We start from the raw sequence: 20,074 nt of genomic DNA on the forward strand, positions 1-20,074 counted from the left end.
CCCTAAATTCTTTTTAGTTAGGCAGAGAAGTCAGCATCTGAGAAGCAGGATTTGGTCTAGGCCCCATCAGGATCCAATTTACATAATATGTGTGGGATCCTGAAATTTCTCTTTCACTAGTCAGGATGCTTAATAAGGAGATATATGTTAAGAGCTGATGTCTTTCTGGAACCACTGTATAAATCTCCATTCTTGTGAAGGAAAGATTAAAACCTGGTTATTATTTTTTTTTTCTAATTAGGAGACTTTATTTCTTAGAGCAGTTTTAGATTCATAGAAAAATTGGACAGGAAGCACAGAGTTCCATGTGCTTCCTCCTGCTACCCTAAAGTTTCCATTGCTATTAACATCATACACTGGTGTGAGGTATTTGTTACAATTGATACATTGTTATTAACTAAGATCCATTGTTGACATGAGAGTTTACTCTTTGCATTATGGGTTCTGTGGGTTTTGACAAATGTATAATGTCATGTATCGACCACTACAGTATCACACACAATAGTTTCACTACCCTAAAAGTCTCCTGTGCTGCATCGATCATTCCTCTCTTCCTGCCCCTTTACCCCTGGCAACCACTGGTCTTTTTAATGTCTCTTTAGTTTTATGTTTTCCAAAATGTCATATAGCTGAAATAGTACAGTGTACAGTTCTTTCAGACTGGGTTCTTTCACTTAGAAGAATGTGTTTAATGTTCCTCCATGTCTTTTCATGGTTGACAGCTTATTTCTTCTCACCGAATACTATTCCATTGCGTACCATAGTTTGTTTATCCATTCACCTTTGAAGCAAATCTTGGTTGTTTCTAAATTTGGGCACTTATGAATAATACTGATATAAGCATACATGTGCAGGCTCTTGTGTGGTCAGTTCATTTGGATTTTTAATAGATGTATTTTTAACCAACTGATTTTCCAGATGTGGGGAGTTATTGTTTGATGTGGGGAATATAGAAACAGTTTATTAAAATATTAGACAGTTTAGAACTTAAGGGACCCTAAGATGAGTGAGATCCACAGTACAGATCATCTGGTCTAATTTCCATCATCTAAGAATAGAAAATGAAGACCTCAAGAGGTGAAGTGGCCTGTCTATATGTACCTGGTCAGTTGATGGCAGTGGCAGAATTGAGAAGTGAGAAGAGGGACACTCACTCTCAATCCAGCTCCTTATACAACTCTGCTCCCATGGCCAGAGACAGACACATGATAATTCCAACCTGTTAAAGCCTGAAATGGGGTGGGCTTACACACTGTAGCTTTTTGATGGAGACAGAAGAAGAGTTGCAATTCAAAGAGGGAAGTGTTGGGGAGGACATTCTGTGTATCCCTGGAATGGAGGAAATCCCAGGGTCCCTAGATTGACATAGATTGAAGGGAAAAGGAAAACCTCCGAGTCTGGTTATGTAGTAGAAATATTATGTATCTGCCCATATTTGCAGGGCATAGGGAGTTTTTTGCTTTCATTTGTATTAAATGTCAAAGGGAAACAAGACTATGCAGATCATTTTTGCTGACTGAAGGCTCTGTATATCCACTGGATCCACAACATGGAGGATTTTAATTAAAGATGTCTCATTAGGGAGCTGGGCTCTGTACAGGAAAACAGCTCCGGAGGTTTGAGAAGAAAGCAAGTGATTTGTTATCAGTGAATACTAGCTGCTCTTTCGACTTTGAAAGGTAAAGGCCAATGGGCTGGCCTCTCCCAGCAGTAGTGTTAGATCATTACTCCAGCTTTCTCCTTTTACTATTCATCTGCAACTGGATGAAAAGTCCTGATTTACTTACACATTTGACTTTGGAGAAGGAGGAGGAGGAGGTGGAGGAAAGGAGAGGGAAAACAAGGAAGAGGAGGACAAGGAAGGGTACATGGGGGCAGAGAAGAAAGAAAATCATATATTTTTTCAATTTATATTTTAAAACTCTGTATAAAAATGGGAAAAAAAATTCTCTAACAGAGTCAGTTATTTAATGGATTAACTCCACATGAACTTGAAAATTCCATGAACCAAAATGTTGTAATGAGCAAAATGCAATAATAGAACATGATTTTTAACTCTCACTATTGCCTTCACATTTCATCCAAGAAGAAATAAGGTTATATGTCATTGATATCAGTAATTCTATTTGATTTTATATTATTCATTGTTACTTGGATTAAGAGTGTTTTTCTAATCTGGAAACCAATTTACTACATAATGCAAAATGGCTAAAATGCGATTTGGAACATAGGGCAAGGCTAGATTTGAGTTAAATGCAGATATTATAATGCTTGAAATCCTTGAAAGTGTAAATAAATGGAAATAATTTCCTCTTTGTGAAAAGAAAATGCCAGGCTACATGTTACCATGGATACTGGATGTTGCTCAGAGTCTGTTCTTTTCTTAGCAGTCAAAGACCATCTCAAACATTAGACCATGCTGCATTCTCAGCATCCTTGTTAGCTTTATGAGACAAAATCATGTACACTTTGCTACAATTAAATCTGGTTCAAAACCACATCTTAGCTTGTTTCTGAAAGGGTAGATGGTGATACTTGGAGCCATATCATGCGTGTAAGAACCCTGACAAAACTGCTATGACTAGATTTGGTGCCATATAGTGCAAATGTTACTGGAAAATCACAGTTTTCTCCATGATCTCGGCAAACTTCTGGAAATGCATACAGTGTTTTGCTTGGGCAAGATCTAGTTAATTATCTCTTCAATAAGAATTACACATACGTTTTGCTAGTAAAGATTTCTGTATATCGAGGTATGATTATTGATTTTAGGCCTTAACTAAGATTGTTAAAAGGAAATCTATTTTAGAAATATGTGCTATAAGCTAAAGACATATGTCATTTCACTTTTATGATAGTGCTAGAAACAAAAAAAGAAAGTAACTATTCTAATGCCTGGTAGGTCATTTATCATATGTTGGATGAATAATAAGCTTGGTTATCTGGTGGATTATCAGATACAGATCTTAAACAGGTTCTTTGTATAAAATGCCGGATTTATTTAGTTTTTGGTTTTCGTTGTTGTTGTTTTTAAATAGTTTTTATTGTGTACATTTATGTTATATAACATGATGTTATAAGATACAGATGGAGGGTAAAATGATAATACAGAATCAAATTAATGTATCTGTCATCTCACATAGCTACCCACTTGTGTTGTTATTGTTGTTTTAGTGGAAACTTTCGTGTTCTATTTTGTCCTTTTTTTACTCTATGATAAATGTTCAGTGGCAGGGCCAGTGCTAGGTTATAACTAGGACTTTACACACTGAAATGCCTGAAATGGTAAGTCTGGAGTGAGGCAGTTTTACACCTTACAGCCTAAGTATCTACCAAGAGACAGGAGAGTGAGAGAAGCCTGGGTGTTGGATAAGTGGTAGCAAACTTGCTACACGTTTTAACTTGACTTTCTTTTTTGCTGTTTTTGCTGCCAACCTTCAACTTGCCAACTAATTGAATGAGTTAGCCATTTTAAGACATTGAACATAGTGGTTTTGCTTCCATTCCACACTTGCATAATGATCTCATAACATAGGAGAATAGAGGAAGGAGAAGCCCAGGTTCCATTATACAGATCTGAGAATGCTTGAAATATTTCAAACAATGTTAGAATACCAAATTCATCAATGCAACTTGAGGTATATAAATTTATTTGATAATCAAATTATATTAAAATACAGACAGGTGAAAAATGAAAACCTTCCCTTGATGTCTTCATCATTTTAAAAATAAAATGTTCCTTATAAATGAGTTATGAAGCATACCTTTTAAGTTTTCTTTAAAAATGATTTTCTCCATCTTAATTTTAAAGCAAAAGGATCTATAACATTCAATTGTAATCACGACATTATAAGAGAAAAAAAAACTAGAATCATAAATAGATCAAATGATTTTCATCATCCCCTTCACCTACTACCAAAAGTAATTTTAGTTTAAAGAAACAGGGATGGTAATCAACACTCTTGAATGGGTACGAAGGGGTTTGTTCATTCACTGATTGAATGAAGATGTTAGGTAATTTTATTCTTTTTGATATATCTAGAGTATTCTTCAGGTATCTGGATTACAAATGAAAAGGAAAAGGCATAAACATTTAAACTATGATAATGAGAATTAAAAGAAAACTAAGCACCACATCCAAGTGGGATTTATCCCAGGTATGCAAGTCTGGTTCAACATTTGTAATTCAATTAATATAATCTGTCACATCAACAGGCTACAGAAAAAAAATCACATGATCTTATCAATAAATGCAGAAAAAGCATTTGACAAAACATTCCAACCCACATTCATGCTATACACTCTAAGAATAGAGAGGACCAGCTGGGCGTGGTGGCTCACGCCTACAATCCCAGCACTTTGGGAGGCTGAGGCGGGTGGATCATGAGGTCAAGAGATGGAGACCATCCTGGTCAACATGGTGAAACCCGGTCTCTACTGAAAATACAAAAAAATTAGCTGGGCATGGTGGTGCGCGCCTGTAGTCCCAGCTACTCGGGAGGCTGAGGCAGGAGAATTTCTTGAACCCAGGAGGCGGAGGTTGCGGTGAGCCGAGATCGCACCATTACACTCCAGCCTGGGTAACAAGAGTGAAACTCCATCTCAAAATAATAATAATAATAATAATAATAATAAAGAGGACCTTCGTTAACTTGATAAAGAATATCTATACTAGAGTAGAATTGTGGTTACCAGGGACTGGAGTGGAGGTAAAAGTTAGGAAAATGTTGGTCAAAGGATACAAAATTTTAGTTAGATAGGAGAAATAAGTTCAATAGATTTATTGTACAATGTGGCAACTAGAGTTACTAACAATGTATTGTATTCTAAAAGATTGCTAAGAGTAGATTTTAAGTGTTCTCACCTCAAAAAATAAGTTGTGAAGTAATACATATGTTGATTACCCTGAGTTAGTCATTCCACTGTGTGTGTGTATATTTATATATATATATATATAGAGAGAGAGAGAGAGAGAGAGATATGTGTCAAGACATCATCTTGTACATGATAAATATATAAAATTTCATCAATTAAAAAGTAAATAATTAGAAAAATTGAATATCTATTTATAGAAAACCTACAGCTAACATCTTAATGGTGAAAAATTTGAGGCTTTCCCACTAAGACTTGGAACAAGGCAAGGACATCCCCGCTCACAACTAATTTTTGTAGCATACTGGAAGTCTTAGATAATGCAATACAACTAGAAAGGGAAGTAAAAGGCATGCATCTTGTCCATATAGGAAATCTGAAAGAATTGACCAAAAAACTCCTGGAACTAATAAGTGATTATAGCAGGGTTGCAAGATCCAAGATTAATACACAAAAGTCAATTGCTTTCATATATACCAGCAATAAACAAATGTAATTTGAAATTGAAAACACAAATGCCATTTGCATTAGCACCACCTAAAATTAAGTATTTTGGTATAAATGGAACAAAACATACACAAGATCCTTATAAGAAAAACTATAAAACTCTGATGAATGAAATATTGCATGGACAGATATTTCATGTTCATGGATAAACTCAAAATTGTCAAGATGTCAGTTCTTCCCAACTTCATCTATAGATTTAATGCAATCCCAATGAAAATATCAGCAAGTTATTTTATGACACTGACAAAGTGATTCTAAAGCTTGTATGAAGGAACAAAAGACTCAGAATAGCTAACACAATTTTAAAGGAGAAGCACAAAGTTGGAGGACTGACACTACCTACCTTTAAGACTTGCTACAAAACCACAGTAATCAAGACAGTGTAGTATTGCTAAAAGGACAGAAAAATAGATCAACGAAAACAGAATAGAGAGTCCAGTAATGAATCTACAGAAAATATAGTCAACTGATATTTGACAAAGGAGTAAAAGCAATACAATGAAGCAAAAATAATATTTTCAATAAATGGTGCTAAAACAACTGGACATCCACATGCAAAAGGAAAAAGAAAAAAAGAATCTAGACAGACTGCTATGGTTTGAATGTGTTCCCCAGAATTCATATGTTTCAAACTTAACTCCCAGTGTAACAGGGTTGGGAGGTCAGGCCTAATGGGAGGTATTGAGGTCATCAGTATTCTGCCATCATAAATAGATTAATGCCATTATAAAATGGGGCTTGACAGAGAGGGTTTGCTCTCTTACACTCTCGGCCCCTCTGCTATGTGACACCTTCCACCATTTGGTGATACAGCAAGAAGGCCCTCACAAGAAAATGGCATGTTGATCTTTAACTTTCCAGTTAACAACTGTAAGAAATAAATTTCTTTTTTTAAATAAATTACCCAACCTCAGGTATTCTGACACATCAGCATAAAACACACTAAGATACAGGCCTTCCACCCTGTAGAAAATTAACTCAAAATGGATCACAGACCTAAATTTAAAACAAAAAACTATAAAATTCTTAGAAGATTTAGATGACTTTGGATTTAGTGATGACTTTTTAAATATAATATCAAAGGCACAACATATGAAAGGATTAATTGATAAGTTGTATTTCATTAAAATTAAAAAGTCATGCTCTACCGAAGACACTATCAATTAACTAAGAAGACAAGCCACAGACTGGAAGAAAATATTTGTGAAGAACATCTGAAAAAGGACTATTACCCAAAATATACAAAGAATGCTTAAAACTCAACAACAAGAAAACTATCAACCAAATTTAAAAATGGGCCAAAAACTTTATCAGACACTTCAGTAAAGAAGATACACAAATGGCAAATAAGCATATTAAAAGATATGCCATATCATGTCATCAGAGAAATCCAAATTGAAACAATGAGATACCAAATAGATCAATAGACAATACACATCTATTAGAATGGCCAAAATCCCGAACACTAACACCACCAAATGCTGGTGAGAATGGAGCAGCAGGAACTCTCATTCATTGCTGGTAGGCATGAAAAATGGTATAGCCACTTTGGAAGACAGTTTAGCAATCTACTACAAAATTGAAATTACTCTTGCCATATGATCCATGAATTGCACTCCTTGGTATTTACTCAAAAAAATCAAAAACACATTCACACAAAAACCTGCACACAGATACTTAACAGCAGCTTTATTCACAATTGCCAAAACTTGGAAGCAAGCAAGGTGTCTTCAGTAGGTGATTGCATAAATAAACTGTGGTATATGCAGACAAGAAAACATTGTTGCTACAAGGAAGTTAGTTATCAATCTGTGAAAAGACATGAAGAAAACTTGAATGCATTTTGCTAAGTGAAAGGAACCAATTTGAGAAGGCAGTTGTATTAGTTCTCACACTGCTATAAAAAGCTACCAGAGACTGGATAACGTATAAAGAAAGGAGATTCAAGACTCGTAGTTCCACATGCCATACAGAAGTCATGGCTGGCGAGGCTGGGAGGCCTCAGGAAACTTACAATTATGTCAGAAGGCTGAAGGGGAAGCAAACATGTTTTCACATGGTAGCAAGAGAAGGAGTGAAGGGGGAAGTGCTACACACTTCTCAGCAACCAGATCTCATGAGAACTCACTATCATGAGAACAGCAAGGGGGATATCCACTCCCATGATCCAATCACCTTCTACCAGGTCCCTCTACCAATACTGGGGATTAAAATTCAACAAGATATTTGGGCTGGGGACATAGAGCCAAATGGTTTGACTCTGTGTCTCCTATCAAAATCTCATGTTGAATTGTAATCTCATAATTCTCATGTGTTATGGGAGGGACCTGGTGGGAGATAATTCAATTATGGAAGGGGTTTCCCCCATACCCTTCTCATGGTAGTGAATAAGTCTTATGAGATCTGATGGTCTGATAAGGGGAAAACTGTTTCGCTTGGTTCTCATTCTCTCTCTTACCACCACCATGTGAGACTTGCCTTTCACCTTCCACCATGATTGTGAAACCTCCCCAGCCATGTGGAACTGTAAGTCCAATAAACTTCTTTCTTTTGTAAATTGCCCAGTCTCAGGTATGTCTTTATCAGCAGCATGAAAACAGACTAATACTTTACTCCACTTCTGACCCCTCCTGAATCTCATATCCTTCTCATATTTCAAAACCAATCATGCCTTCCCAACAGTCTCCCAAAGTCTTAACTCATTTCAGCATGAACTCAAAAGTCCCACTCCAAAGTCTCATTTGAGACAAGTCCTTTCTGCCTATAAGCCTGTAAAATCAAAAACAAGTTAGTTACTTCCAAGATACAATGGGGGTACAGACATTGGGTAAATGCTCCTATTTCAAAAGGGAGAAATTGGCCCAAACAAAGGACTATAGGCCCCATACAAGTCTGAATCCAAGCAGGGCAGTTGTTTAATCTTAAAGCTTCCAAATAATATTTTTTGATTCCATGTCTCACATCCAGGGTATGCTGATGTAAGAGGTGTGCTCCTACAGGCCTTGGGCACTCCACCTCTGTGGCTTTGAGGGTACAGCCTCCATGGCTGCTTTCACTGGCTGGTGTTGAGTGCCAGTGGCTTTTCCAGGTGCACAGTGCAAGCTGTCAGTCAATTTACCATTCTTAGGTCTAAAGGACAGTGGCTGATATGGTTTGGCTCTGTGTCCCCACCAAATCTCATCTCAGATTGCAATCCCCATGTTTCGAGGCATGGTCCTGGTGGGAGGTAATTAGATCATGAGGACAGCTACCTCCATCCTGTTCTCATGATAATGAGGGAGTTCTCATGAGACCTGGTGGTTTAAAAGTGGTAATATTCCCCCTGCACTCTCTCTCTTTCTCCTGTTGCCATTTAAGATGTGCCTTTTAAGATGTGCCATTTAAGAAGTTCCAGTTTCAGGTCATTTCCTTCTTTATACAAATGAGCATAGGCTTTTAGATGCAGCCAGGCCACATCTTGAACACTTGGCTGCCTAGACATTGCTTCTACCAGATGCCTTAAATCATCTCTCTCAAGTTCAAAGCTCCACAGATTTCTAGAGCAGAGGCACAATGCATCAGTCCTTTTGCTAAAGCATAGCAAGAGTGACCTTTACTCCAGTTCTCAATAAGTTCCTTATCTCTACCTAAGACCTCCTCAACCTAGGTTTCACTGTTCATATCACTATTGGTATTTTGGTCACAACATTTAACAAGTCTCTATGAAGTTCCAAACCTTCCCACATCTTCCTCTCTTCTTCTGAGCCCTCCAAACTGTTCCAACCTCTGCTCATTACCCATTTCCAAGGTTGCTTCCACATTTTAATCTTTATAGCAATACCCCACTCTCAGTACCAATTTTCTGTATTAATCCATTCTCACACTGCTGTAAAGAACTACCTGAGACCTGATAACTTATAAAGAAAAGAGGTTTGATTGACCCACAGTTCCACAGGCCATACACGAGGCATGGCTGGGAGGCCTCATGAAACTTACAATCATGGTGGAAGGATGAAGAGGAAGCAAGCACATCATCACATGGTGGCAGGAGAGAGAGCAAAGGGGGAAGTGCTACACCCTTTTAAACAACTAGATATCGTGAGAACTCACTCACTGTCACAAGAACAGCAAGGGGGAAGTCTGCCCCCATGATCCAATCCTCTCCCATCAGGTCCCTCCCCTAACGTTGGAGATTACAATTCAACATAAAATTTGGGGGGGGACAGAGCCAAACCATATGAGCAACATGCTCTGTGAGTCCAGCTGCATAACATTTTGAAGAAGGCAAAACTATGGAGACAGTGAAAAAAATAAGTGGTTACAAGGGTTAAGGGAGAGAAAGGGATGAAGAAGTGGAGCACAGAGGGATTTTCAGGCAGAGAAACTACTCTGTATGGGACTATAATAGTAGATACATGTCATTATTCATTTGTCTAAACTCATAGAATGTACAACACCAAGAGTGAACCCTAATGTAAACTGTGGACATCAGATGATAATGATATGTCTGTGTAGGTTCATCAATTGTAACAAAAATACCACTCTTGTGGGGGATGTTGACAATGGGGGAGGTTCTGCATGTGTGGAAGAAGAAAATATATGGGGAATTTTGTACCATCTTTAATTTTGCTATGAGCCTAAAGCTTCTCTAATAAATAGAGTTTATATAAAATTTAAAAATATCATACAATAAAAAATAAAATAATTTACTTCCATAATACTCACTGTTCAATTATAGGATTGTTACTGGTCAGATGACTTGATACTTGAGTATGTCTTATTAGACATTCATGATGTCTAAAGAATTTCTCTACCGGGCATTTTGTTTTTAATTCTTAGGTCAGATGTTGCCATTTTGTATAATGATCGCTCTGTCCTTGAGAATCACCACGTGAGTGCAGCTTATCGACTTATGCAAGAAGAGGAAATGAATATCTTGATAAATTTATCCAAAGATGACTGGAGGTAAGTTTCACAGAAAACCTAGAGGAAATTTAATTTCAGGAAAGGGAAAAATTATGTGATTTAAAGTTAAGAAAACAGATGGAAGTCGATGCCTTCCCTGTATTACAAACTAAATTACTGTTGACTGGATGACTCTGAGAAGGATTAGTACTTAGGGACTTTGTTCTGGAGCCAGACTCTGTTAGAGGGAGCTGAAGTATTTTCAGGTTAACTCAACATCCGTATGCCTGAATAAGACTACACAATACAACAAATACGTTTTCATGCATAATAATACACTCTTTGGAATAGAGCTCTGCTCAATTTTTATCAATGTGGGGTGTTACATAATTTCAAATTTTAGCAATATATTTATTCTTTCATATATATATTTTTAAATATGTGGAGTTGAGTTTTTTAAAAACAAAGTTAAATACCTGGGAAGAAATCTCAAATATACTAAAATGACCCAAGTGCAGAGGAAATCTTACATATTTCTCCAAAGTATCTATTTGTTTGAAAACAATTACATGGTATGTTGATACTTATTGTTGTGCATGGAAAAATGACAAGATGTACCCCCATCCTTCTGTATAGCCTTTCTTCTCTTTTTCTTGATCCTTTGGTTATTATCATCTCCTTCAATTGGCAATAGGGTTGATGGACTTTGCAAATAAAAGTAAAGGACAATCAATTAAATATGAACTTTATTAATCATAGAATCTTCTTAGTATATGTCCCTAATATTCTATGGGACTCACTTATACCAAGAAAAGAAAAGGCCTGTATTTATATTTAACAAAAATCTTATTAAAAGTCAGTTAATTGACTAGAAAATATTTCCATTTGAATGTAAATATCAAAGGTTTTTGCTTTCATTCTTGTTTCTTAAATCAAGCTACAAATAAATATCCAAAAGGAAAGTGACAATAAAAACATTAAAAAACATAAAAGATAAAAATCGGAGTTTAAAATAAGCTTAAATATCCTCTGAGTACGTTTTCAAATTTTCAAAGTTTCCTGGTTTTTCAAGGCCAGTTCTACAAATATAGGCTCATTTTTGCAACTCTAAATGCTATCAGGTAGCAGGAAGATGGCACTTTCTTTTGAAGACTGAGTTGAGGCCTTTCATTTTACAGTTGACCCTTGAACAATACAGAGGTTAGGGGCACCTCCCTTGAACTGAAAACCCATGTATACTTTTTGACACTTCAAAAACTTAACTATTAATAGCCCACTCTTGATAGGAAGGCTTGCCAATAATATAAAAGTTGATAGAGACATAATTTGTATGTTATGTGTATTATATACAACATTATTACAATAAAGTAACTAGAGAGAAGGAAATGTTATTAAAATCATAAGGAAGGGAAAATATATTTACTGTTTATTAAGTGGAAGTGGGTCATCAAAAAGGCCTTCATCGTCTGTCTTATATTGAGTGGGCTGAGGAGGAGAAAGGAAGAGGAGAAGTTAGTTTTACTTCTCAGGTGTGACAGAGGGGGAAAAAAATGTGTATAAGTGGTCCCACACAGTTCAAACCTAACTGTATTCTGCAGGAAATAGTAGCCCAAGAGGATTTACAGTCTAGAAATGTCAGGATCTAATTGTAAAAGAATTTTAAAGAGACCACTGTTGGGCTATGTAGAAATTAGATGGGCAAAGGTAGGAAGAAGCAGACAAGTTCTGAGATATTTCCTAAAGCCTGAGAGAGATTATTTACATGTAGGGTATTAGTTTATTTTCTTTTTTTTTTTTTTTTTTTTTTGAACTTTCTTTTTTTTTTTTTTATTGCATTTTAGGTTTTGGGGTACATGTGAATAACATGCAAGGTTGTTGCTCAGGTGCGCACCTGGCAGTATGATTTGCTGCCTCCCTCCCCTTCACCTATATCTGGCATTTCTCCCCATGCTATCCCTCCCCAACTCCCCACCTCCCCACTATCCCCCCTCCCCCCCAACAGACCCCCGTGTATAGTGCTCCCCTCCCTGTGTCCATGTGTTCTCCTTGTTCAACACCCGCCTATGAGTGAGAACATGTGGTGTTTGATTTTGTGTTCTTGTGTCAGTTTGCTGAGAATGATGGTTTCCAGGTTCATCCATGTCCCTACGAAGGATGTGAACTCCTCCTTTTTAATGGCTGCATAATATTCCATGGTGTATATGTGCCACATTTTTCCTGTCCAGTCTATCATCGATGGGCATTTGGGCTGCTTCCAGGTCTTTGCTATTGTAAACTGTGCTGCAATGAACATTCGTGTGCATGTGTCCTTATAGTAGAACGATTTATAATCCTTTGGATATATGCCCAGTAATGGGATTGCTGGGTCAAATGGAATTTCTATTTCTAGGTCCTTGAGGAATCGCCACACTGTTTTCCACAGTGGTTGAACTAATTTACACTCCCACCAACAGTGTAAAAGTGTTCCTATTTCTCCACATCCTCTCCAGCATCTGTTGTCTCCAGATTTTTTAATGATCGCCATTCTAACTGGCGTGAGATGGTATCTCAATGTAGTTTTGATTTGCATTTCTCTAATGACCAGTGATGATGAGCATTTTTTCATATGTTTGTTGGCCTCATGTATGTCTTCTTTTGTAAAGTATCTGTTCATATCCTTCGCCCATTTTTGAATGGGCTTGTTTGTTTTTTTCTTGTAAATCTTTTTTAGTTCATTGTAAATTCTGGATATCAGCCCTTTGTCAGACGGGTAGGCTGCAAAAATTTTTTCCCATTCTGTTGGTTGCCAATTCACTCTATTGACTGTTTCTTTTGTCGTGCAAAAGCTGTGGAGTTTGATTAGGTCCCATTTGTCTATTTTGGCTTTTGTTGCCAATGCTTTTGGTGTTTTGGTCATAAAGTCCTTGCCTACGCCTATGTCCTGAATGGTTTGCCTAGGTTTCCTTCTAGTGTTTTTATGGTGTTAGGTCTTATGTTTAAGTCTTTAATCCATCTGGAGTCAATTTTAGTGTAAGGTGTCAGGAAGGGGTCCAGTTTCTGCTTTCTGCATATGGCTAGCCAGTTTTCCCAACACCACTTATTGAACATGGAATCCTTTCCCCATTGATTGTTTTTTTCAGGTTTGTCAAAGATCAGGTGGTTGTAGATATGTTCTTAATCAGTGATTACCATTCCCAGAGATAATTTTTATGATATTAATTTTTGTTGTTATTCAAATAAATAAACCTTTTTTTCTACAAACTGGACTTTGTTGCTATTTCAGTGTCATTTTATTTCCTATTATATTTTGTTATTTATCATTTTAAATATTTTATTCTAATAGTTTATGACTGTAATTTTCTTTAAATTTCTGTTTGGTAACTTCAGTCATTTTAATTGAATGTTTTTATAGAATTGTTTTAACAAATAGTATACATATTATTTAAATTGTAGAATACAACACATCCAACATTTTCCAAAAATCCAAAAATATTTATTTGCTACTACAGCTTTAATAACATTTACTAAGAATTAAAATATGGATATCTTCTTAAAGACTCATGTTTTCTGTTTGCAAATCTGTTTATTTCTTAAAGTACCTTTAGTAAAAATAAATGCCTTAATCTAAAAGTTTTCACAAAAAAATTTATAAATTAACATTTTCTTATTTTGCCTAATTCATTAGCATATTATTAGTTGATTATTGATAACATCGATCATTTATGTGTAAACCACAATGTACTTATTAGATTCTATAGACTTCCTTAAACTCTAGTCTCATTATCCTTAGTTAACATGAACGTTTTTATTCAGTTGCTTTTCTAATGTGAGTCTTGTCATATTTTCAGAGAAAACAATACAATTAAGAATAATTTTATTCACTACCTTTAATAGCTTCTTTTCCCTTACTACTTGAATAAAAGTAAAAGTAAGCAAGCTATCCAATATTACGAACAGTAAGCAGAGTATTGATTCTCATGGCTTCCGTCTAAAAATTCAATAGAAATTTTGAGTGCCCATGATTTTCAGCAAGAACCTTCAATATGTAGTTTTTTTAAAAATCAAATAATCAAATAGATTATATCATCTTTAGGTAAAATATCTTTGTGCAAGATAATAATTCAAGTTTCCATCACACTTTTGGTTCAGCTTATTCTATGGGGCACACCACACAATGAAAATGAAATATGTTTTCCAGTACAAGTGATTTTTTTAACTTATCTGTACAGAGCAAACAAGGAATTGTGGAACATGCAAGCATTTGCTGGGGTGCCTTATTTTCTATTAACTGTGAGGCTTTGTGATATGGTTATTGTATTTGAAGTGTCTTGGTTAAAACTGTCAGTAATACCAATTGCTCTTTCTATGTTATGTAGGGTCAGATCCCAAAAGCTTGAACAGAGAATCACTACCCACTTTAGCATCTTGGTTTCTCTGGGGTTCTTATGATGGAAGGTTAGCACAGTGGAGTGGTCTATGTGTCTGCTTTGGAAGTGGGAACTCTTGGGTTGAATCTTACCTGCGCCATGTACTAGCTGTGTGACTAGATGACTCAGTCTCCTCTGGTGGGAAATATTAATACTCCCTCAGAGGTTGTTAGGAAGATTACATGTCTTTATACACATAGAAAGCAACTAGTTACTAAAGTATTCTAATATCTCTCTATATTATATGAAGACATTTAATCTTACAGTTCAGTGCCTCACTGATAATTTATTGAAGGAATAGCACTGATTTCATTAATAGTAGTAGTTTTGTTAAAAAATGCAAAATAAAGAAGGATCCAAGAGGGTCTTGAAAACTCATGCCCTTCTTACCCCTATCTCTTCTCTGAGACATCAAGCCTTTTAGTTTCATTGACCATATGGATTTAGAATAGTCTCAGGCCCCACTGGGTTAATTTTTTTCCTCAAAGGATGCAAATAATATACAACACTATATTTGGAATAGTTTTTCTTTAAAATGGCTAAAGTTCCCTTCAGATTAAAAATGATAATATTTAGGAATTATGAGTGCAGGAGAGTTGTGGGAGTGAGAAGGGAGAGCACCAGCTCTTTAGGGAGGTGTGAACACCATTGCAATTCACACTGCTGGTAACTTCTTAGATCCATGACAGTTAAAAAGTAAAATAATGTCAAATTTTTGTGTAGACTTTCACATTTAAAAGTAGCGTCTTTTGTGTTCATATCCATTAAGAACAATAAAACATGGTGAGTGATATTTATGGCAATGTTCCACTTTGGAACAATAAAGAGCTGAATGAACCTTTCTCTTTTTGGTGACCCTACAGGGATCTTCGGAACCTGGTGATTGAAATGGTTTTATCTACAGACATGTCAGGTCACTTCCAGCAAATTAAAAATATAAGAAACAGTTTGCAGCAGCCTGAAGGGTAGGTTTTTGTTTGTTTGTTTGTTTGTTTGTTTTATCATGTTAAAGTTCCATGGCTTGTCCTCAGAAAAGACTGTAATTTGTTCCCTTGTTCTGAATAATTAAGCATGTTCTTGGTTTGACAGGATTGACAGAGCCAAAACCATGTCCCTGATTCTCCACGCAGCAGACATCAGCCACCCAGCCAAATCCTGGAAGCTGCACTATCGGTGGACCATGGCCCTAATGGAGGAGTTTTTCCTGCAGGTGCCTCTTTCACACACTGTGCGAATGTTTTTGGAAACAGTGACTGCCCGTATTAGCCTACACCTTTCCTGTACCGAATCCAGGGCTTGTGACTTACTATTATCCACTGGCCCCCACACATTCTTGGGGGTTTCAGCAAAATTTATTAATCTTTCAGAAAAATGTATTAAGTAGTCCTATGTAGTGTGATACATGTTTTAAAGAGAGTCAAGTTTTGGATATCAGATGCCACTCTCGGGAAAGAAAAACATAAACAGCTAAGAATTGTTGTCTGCTGTTAAGACATAAGTGCCACAGCAGAGACAGCAAATAGCTTTAATAAAAAAAAGGAGAAGAGGATATGTAACAGTTCTGAATAAATCTTGCTGGCCAGAATTTCAATGGAGGCAGAGAAATACAGTTTTTAGCTGGCTGGACACATGCTTAAGTGAAATAAGCAACAACAACAAAAAATCTAGTGTTACATCAGAAACAAGCCTGGATAAGGATTGTGACTGGTGTTCTGTGCCACAAGTACTCATCTTTTCTTTACACATGTTCCTATTTTGCAACACCCACAATCCAAGCTGGAGCACTACAATACAATTGTGATGCAACCCACTCAGAGTTAGCATCAAATTGCACAAATAAAGGGCTCAGTCTTCCACAAGGTTGGCTCCACTTCAGATGCCAGCTACAAATGGGGCTGTGAGACACCAGCACCTCTGAGCACTACCCTCTCTAGGTTCATTGGTTCCCACTACCCTCTCTAGGTTCAATAACTTGCTAGAATGGCTCACAAAACTTCAAAAGTGCTATCCTTACAATTACAATTTTATTGTAAAGGATACAACCCAGGAAGAGCCAAATGAAAAGGCCCATAAGGAAAGGTCTGGGAGGGCCCTGGACGCAGAGCTTCCTTGCTATCTCCAGTGGAGTTCTGGAGTGCCAGCCTCCTGCCTTGTTAATGTTTTCATCAACCAGGATGCTCTACTGAGCTTTCCTGTCCAGAGTATTTATCAGCGTTTCATTTCATAGGTGTGGTTGATTAAACCATTGACCATGTGATCGAATGCAATGTCCAGCCCCGCTTCCTTCCCAGATATCCCCCAGCTGGCTTAAAAGCTCCAACTTTCTAATCAGGAGGTTGGTTTCTGGTGACCTGGCCCTATCGTGAAACTATCTAGGGGATAGGCCAAGAGTTGCTTCATTAGCATAGAGTCTCCTATCACTCAGGAAACTCCACAAGTTTTTGAAGCTCTGTGCCTGGAACTGGGAATGAAGATCAGACAATTTTTTTTATTATATCACAGTCCTATTTAGATAAGTTATTTTATTTCTTTATTTTCAGATTATTTTATTTCTCAGCGTTGTTCTTTATTGTGAATGTTTATTCATTGATTTTATACCTGTTCTGAAGATATAAACATCAAATATATTACTATGTTTGGATGACTCAGGTTTCTGTCTCCCATTGTTGATGGCTATAATACATGGTTTCACTTTTACATTGCAATTCATATTCCTAGAGAAAGGTACTGAGTAGCATCTTCTAAATTCAAATATTTTGATACTAAAAATAGCATTAAGAAATATTTTAATAATTTACTTTGTGCTAAAGAAATACACTAAATGTAGGCCGGGCGCGGTGGCTCACGCCTGTAATCCCAGCACTTTGGGAGGCCGAGGTGGGTGGATCACGAGGTCAAGAGATCGAGACCATCCTGGTCAACACGGTGAAATCCCATCTCTACTAAAAATACAAAAAATTAGCTGGGCATGGTGGCGTGTGCCTGTAATCCCAGCTACTCGGGAGGCTGAGGCAGGAGAATTGCCTGAACCCAGGAGGCGGAGGTTGCGGTGAGCCGAGATCGCGCCATTGCACTCCAGCCTGGATGACAAGAGCGAAACTTTGTCTCAAAAAAAAAAAAAAAAAAAAATACACTAAATGTAAAAATTCTGAAGGCTAACTGCTTATTATGATCAATTAAAAATTATAATAATATACTCAACCAATGAATAACCAGAAAATGATAACTCTAAAGAGACCTTAGAGATCTTTACTAATAGCCCTGTGATATTAGAGATGCAAAAACAGAAACATAAAAAGACAAAAAGATTTTTCAGGTTAAGAAGACATTTTTAAATATCTTAAGTTGAATGATTTTGAAAACAAAATTGTTGGATTTAACTAAAGCAGTACTTAGGGGAAATTTTATAGCTTTACATACTTACATTAGAAAAAACAAAGGTATAATAGTCTGTTGTCTCTGTTTCACCTTAAGAAGCTCGAAGTTAAGAAACTTGAGTCCAGATAAGTTAATGAAAGGATATAATAAATATAGGAGTAGATATCAGTGAAACAGAACAAAGACAAACAATAACAAAAATTAATAAAGATAACATTTGGCTCTCTGAAAAAAGTAAGGAAATTTCTTGCAGGATCAAAAAGAGGAAAAAACTATAAATGAAAGAGAATATCATTATAGAGCCTACATTCATCAAAAAGATGAGGAATATTATGCATAATTTAGGCCAATAAAATTGAAAACTTAGATGAAATTGTCAATTTTTTTGAGAAATATAAATTACTGAAACAGACACAAGAAAAAAACATGTAGTCTGAATATTCATATATCTTTTTTTAAAAGTTGAATTTGTGGTTGAGCATGATGGCTCACGCCTATAATCACAGCACTTTGCAGATCATGAGGTCAGGAAATCAAGACCATCCTGGTTAACATGGCGAAAACCCGTCTCTACTAAGAATACAAAAATTAGCTGGGTGTGGTGATGTGTACCTGTAATTCCAGCTACTCGGGAGGCTGAGTCACAAGAATCTCTTGAACCAAGGAGGCGGAGGTTGCAGTGGCCCAGATCATGCCACTGCACTCCAGCCTGGCAACAGGGCGAGACTCCGTCTCAAAAAAATATATATTAAAAAGTTGAATTTGTACTTTAACTCTTCTTATGAAGAAAACTCCAGGCTTAGACAGCTTTAATTCTTATTTCTGATTTCAGTTCTCAATATTCAATTAAATTGAGAGATGGTGAATTCTCTCAAACATTTCAGGAAGAAATAATGCCAGTTTTACACAAATTCCTTTATGACATAGAGGAAGAGGGAAATTTGACAGCATAATTCCTGACAATACCTGACAAAGACATTTCAAGGAAAGAAAATTACACATCCACATCTGACATAAAACTAAATAAAATTTTTTTTAATTTAAAAATTTTTAGGAAATCAAATCCAGCAATTTATTAAGGAAGTGCATATCATATCATAACTTTAGTCAGTTTAATATTTAAAAGTTAATTAATTCACTATATTAAAGGAAATAAAAGAAAAATATATTATCAACCCTATAGATGTGCAAAATGCATTTGACAAAATTCAACTGACATTAATTATATGAACTCTGAGTAAACCAGAAGTAGGAGATCTTCCTCAACCTGATAAAAGGTATAGCTAATGTAACACTTCAGGATGAAACATTGAACATTTTTATGTTCTAAGATGATTATAGCTACTCTCACCACTTCTACTCAACCTTGCATTCTTCTATAGAAGTGGTGAGAGTTGAAGTTCTAGCCAGTACAGGAAGGTGATAAAAAACAAAGTATAGATTGAATAAAAATAAATAAAACTGTTATTTGCAGAAACATGAGCATCTACATAGAAAACCTCAAGCGATCTACAAAAGGCTACTAGAATTAATAAATGAGTTTATTATTTGTAGGATCAATTCCATTTCTGTATGCAAGTTGCAAACAATTTGAAAATGAAATTTTAAAACAATATGCTTTATAATAGCATAAAATAATAAAATATTTGGGGATACATTTAATTAGATGTATATGAAACCTCCACACTGCAAACCACAAAATATTGTTGAGAGCACTTTTAAGACCTATGTAAATAGAGAGATATATTATGTTAATGACAGAAAAAGCCAATATTTCTAAGATGTGAATTCTTCCAAAATCGATTAATAAATTTAACATAATCTTTATCAAAAATTGCAACAGGCTTATTTGTAGAAGTTGAAAGGCTGATTCTAAAATCTGTGTAGAAACGTAGGACCCTAAGGCAGCCAAAACAATTTTGAAAAAGACTAAAGAAGTTGGAGGATTTACACTTCCTAATTACATGGGTTAGTATAAAGCTACAGTGATCAAGGCACTGTGTTATCGGCTTAGAGCATAGGGATAG

The 20,074-nt window shown here is 36.1% G+C and overlaps 1 protein-coding gene across 6 annotated transcripts in view; it reads left to right on the forward strand.

Moving 5' to 3' along the window:
• PDE1A (phosphodiesterase 1A) overlaps nucleotides 1-20,074 on the forward strand; it is a 385,412-nt gene that overhangs the window by 300,134 nt on the left and 65,204 nt on the right. For all 6 annotated transcript variants that reach the window (XM_012468608.3, XM_012468605.2, XM_012468607.2 and 3 more), the window contains 3 exons: nucleotides 10,198-10,323; nucleotides 15,533-15,634; nucleotides 15,759-15,879. In XM_012468608.3, the coding sequence (XP_012324031.2) occupies nucleotides 10,198-10,323; nucleotides 15,533-15,634; nucleotides 15,759-15,879 (349 nt within the window). The remainder of the gene's footprint in view (nucleotides 1-10,197; nucleotides 10,324-15,532; nucleotides 15,635-15,758; nucleotides 15,880-20,074) is intronic.

Source organism: Aotus nancymaae, unplaced genomic scaffold, assembly GCF_030222135.1.
Source record: "Aotus nancymaae isolate 86718 unplaced genomic scaffold, 86718_ANA_hifiasm-v0.15.2.pri h1tg000008l, whole genome shotgun sequence".
Taxonomy (NCBI): domain Eukaryota; kingdom Metazoa; phylum Chordata; class Mammalia; order Primates; family Aotidae; genus Aotus; species Aotus nancymaae.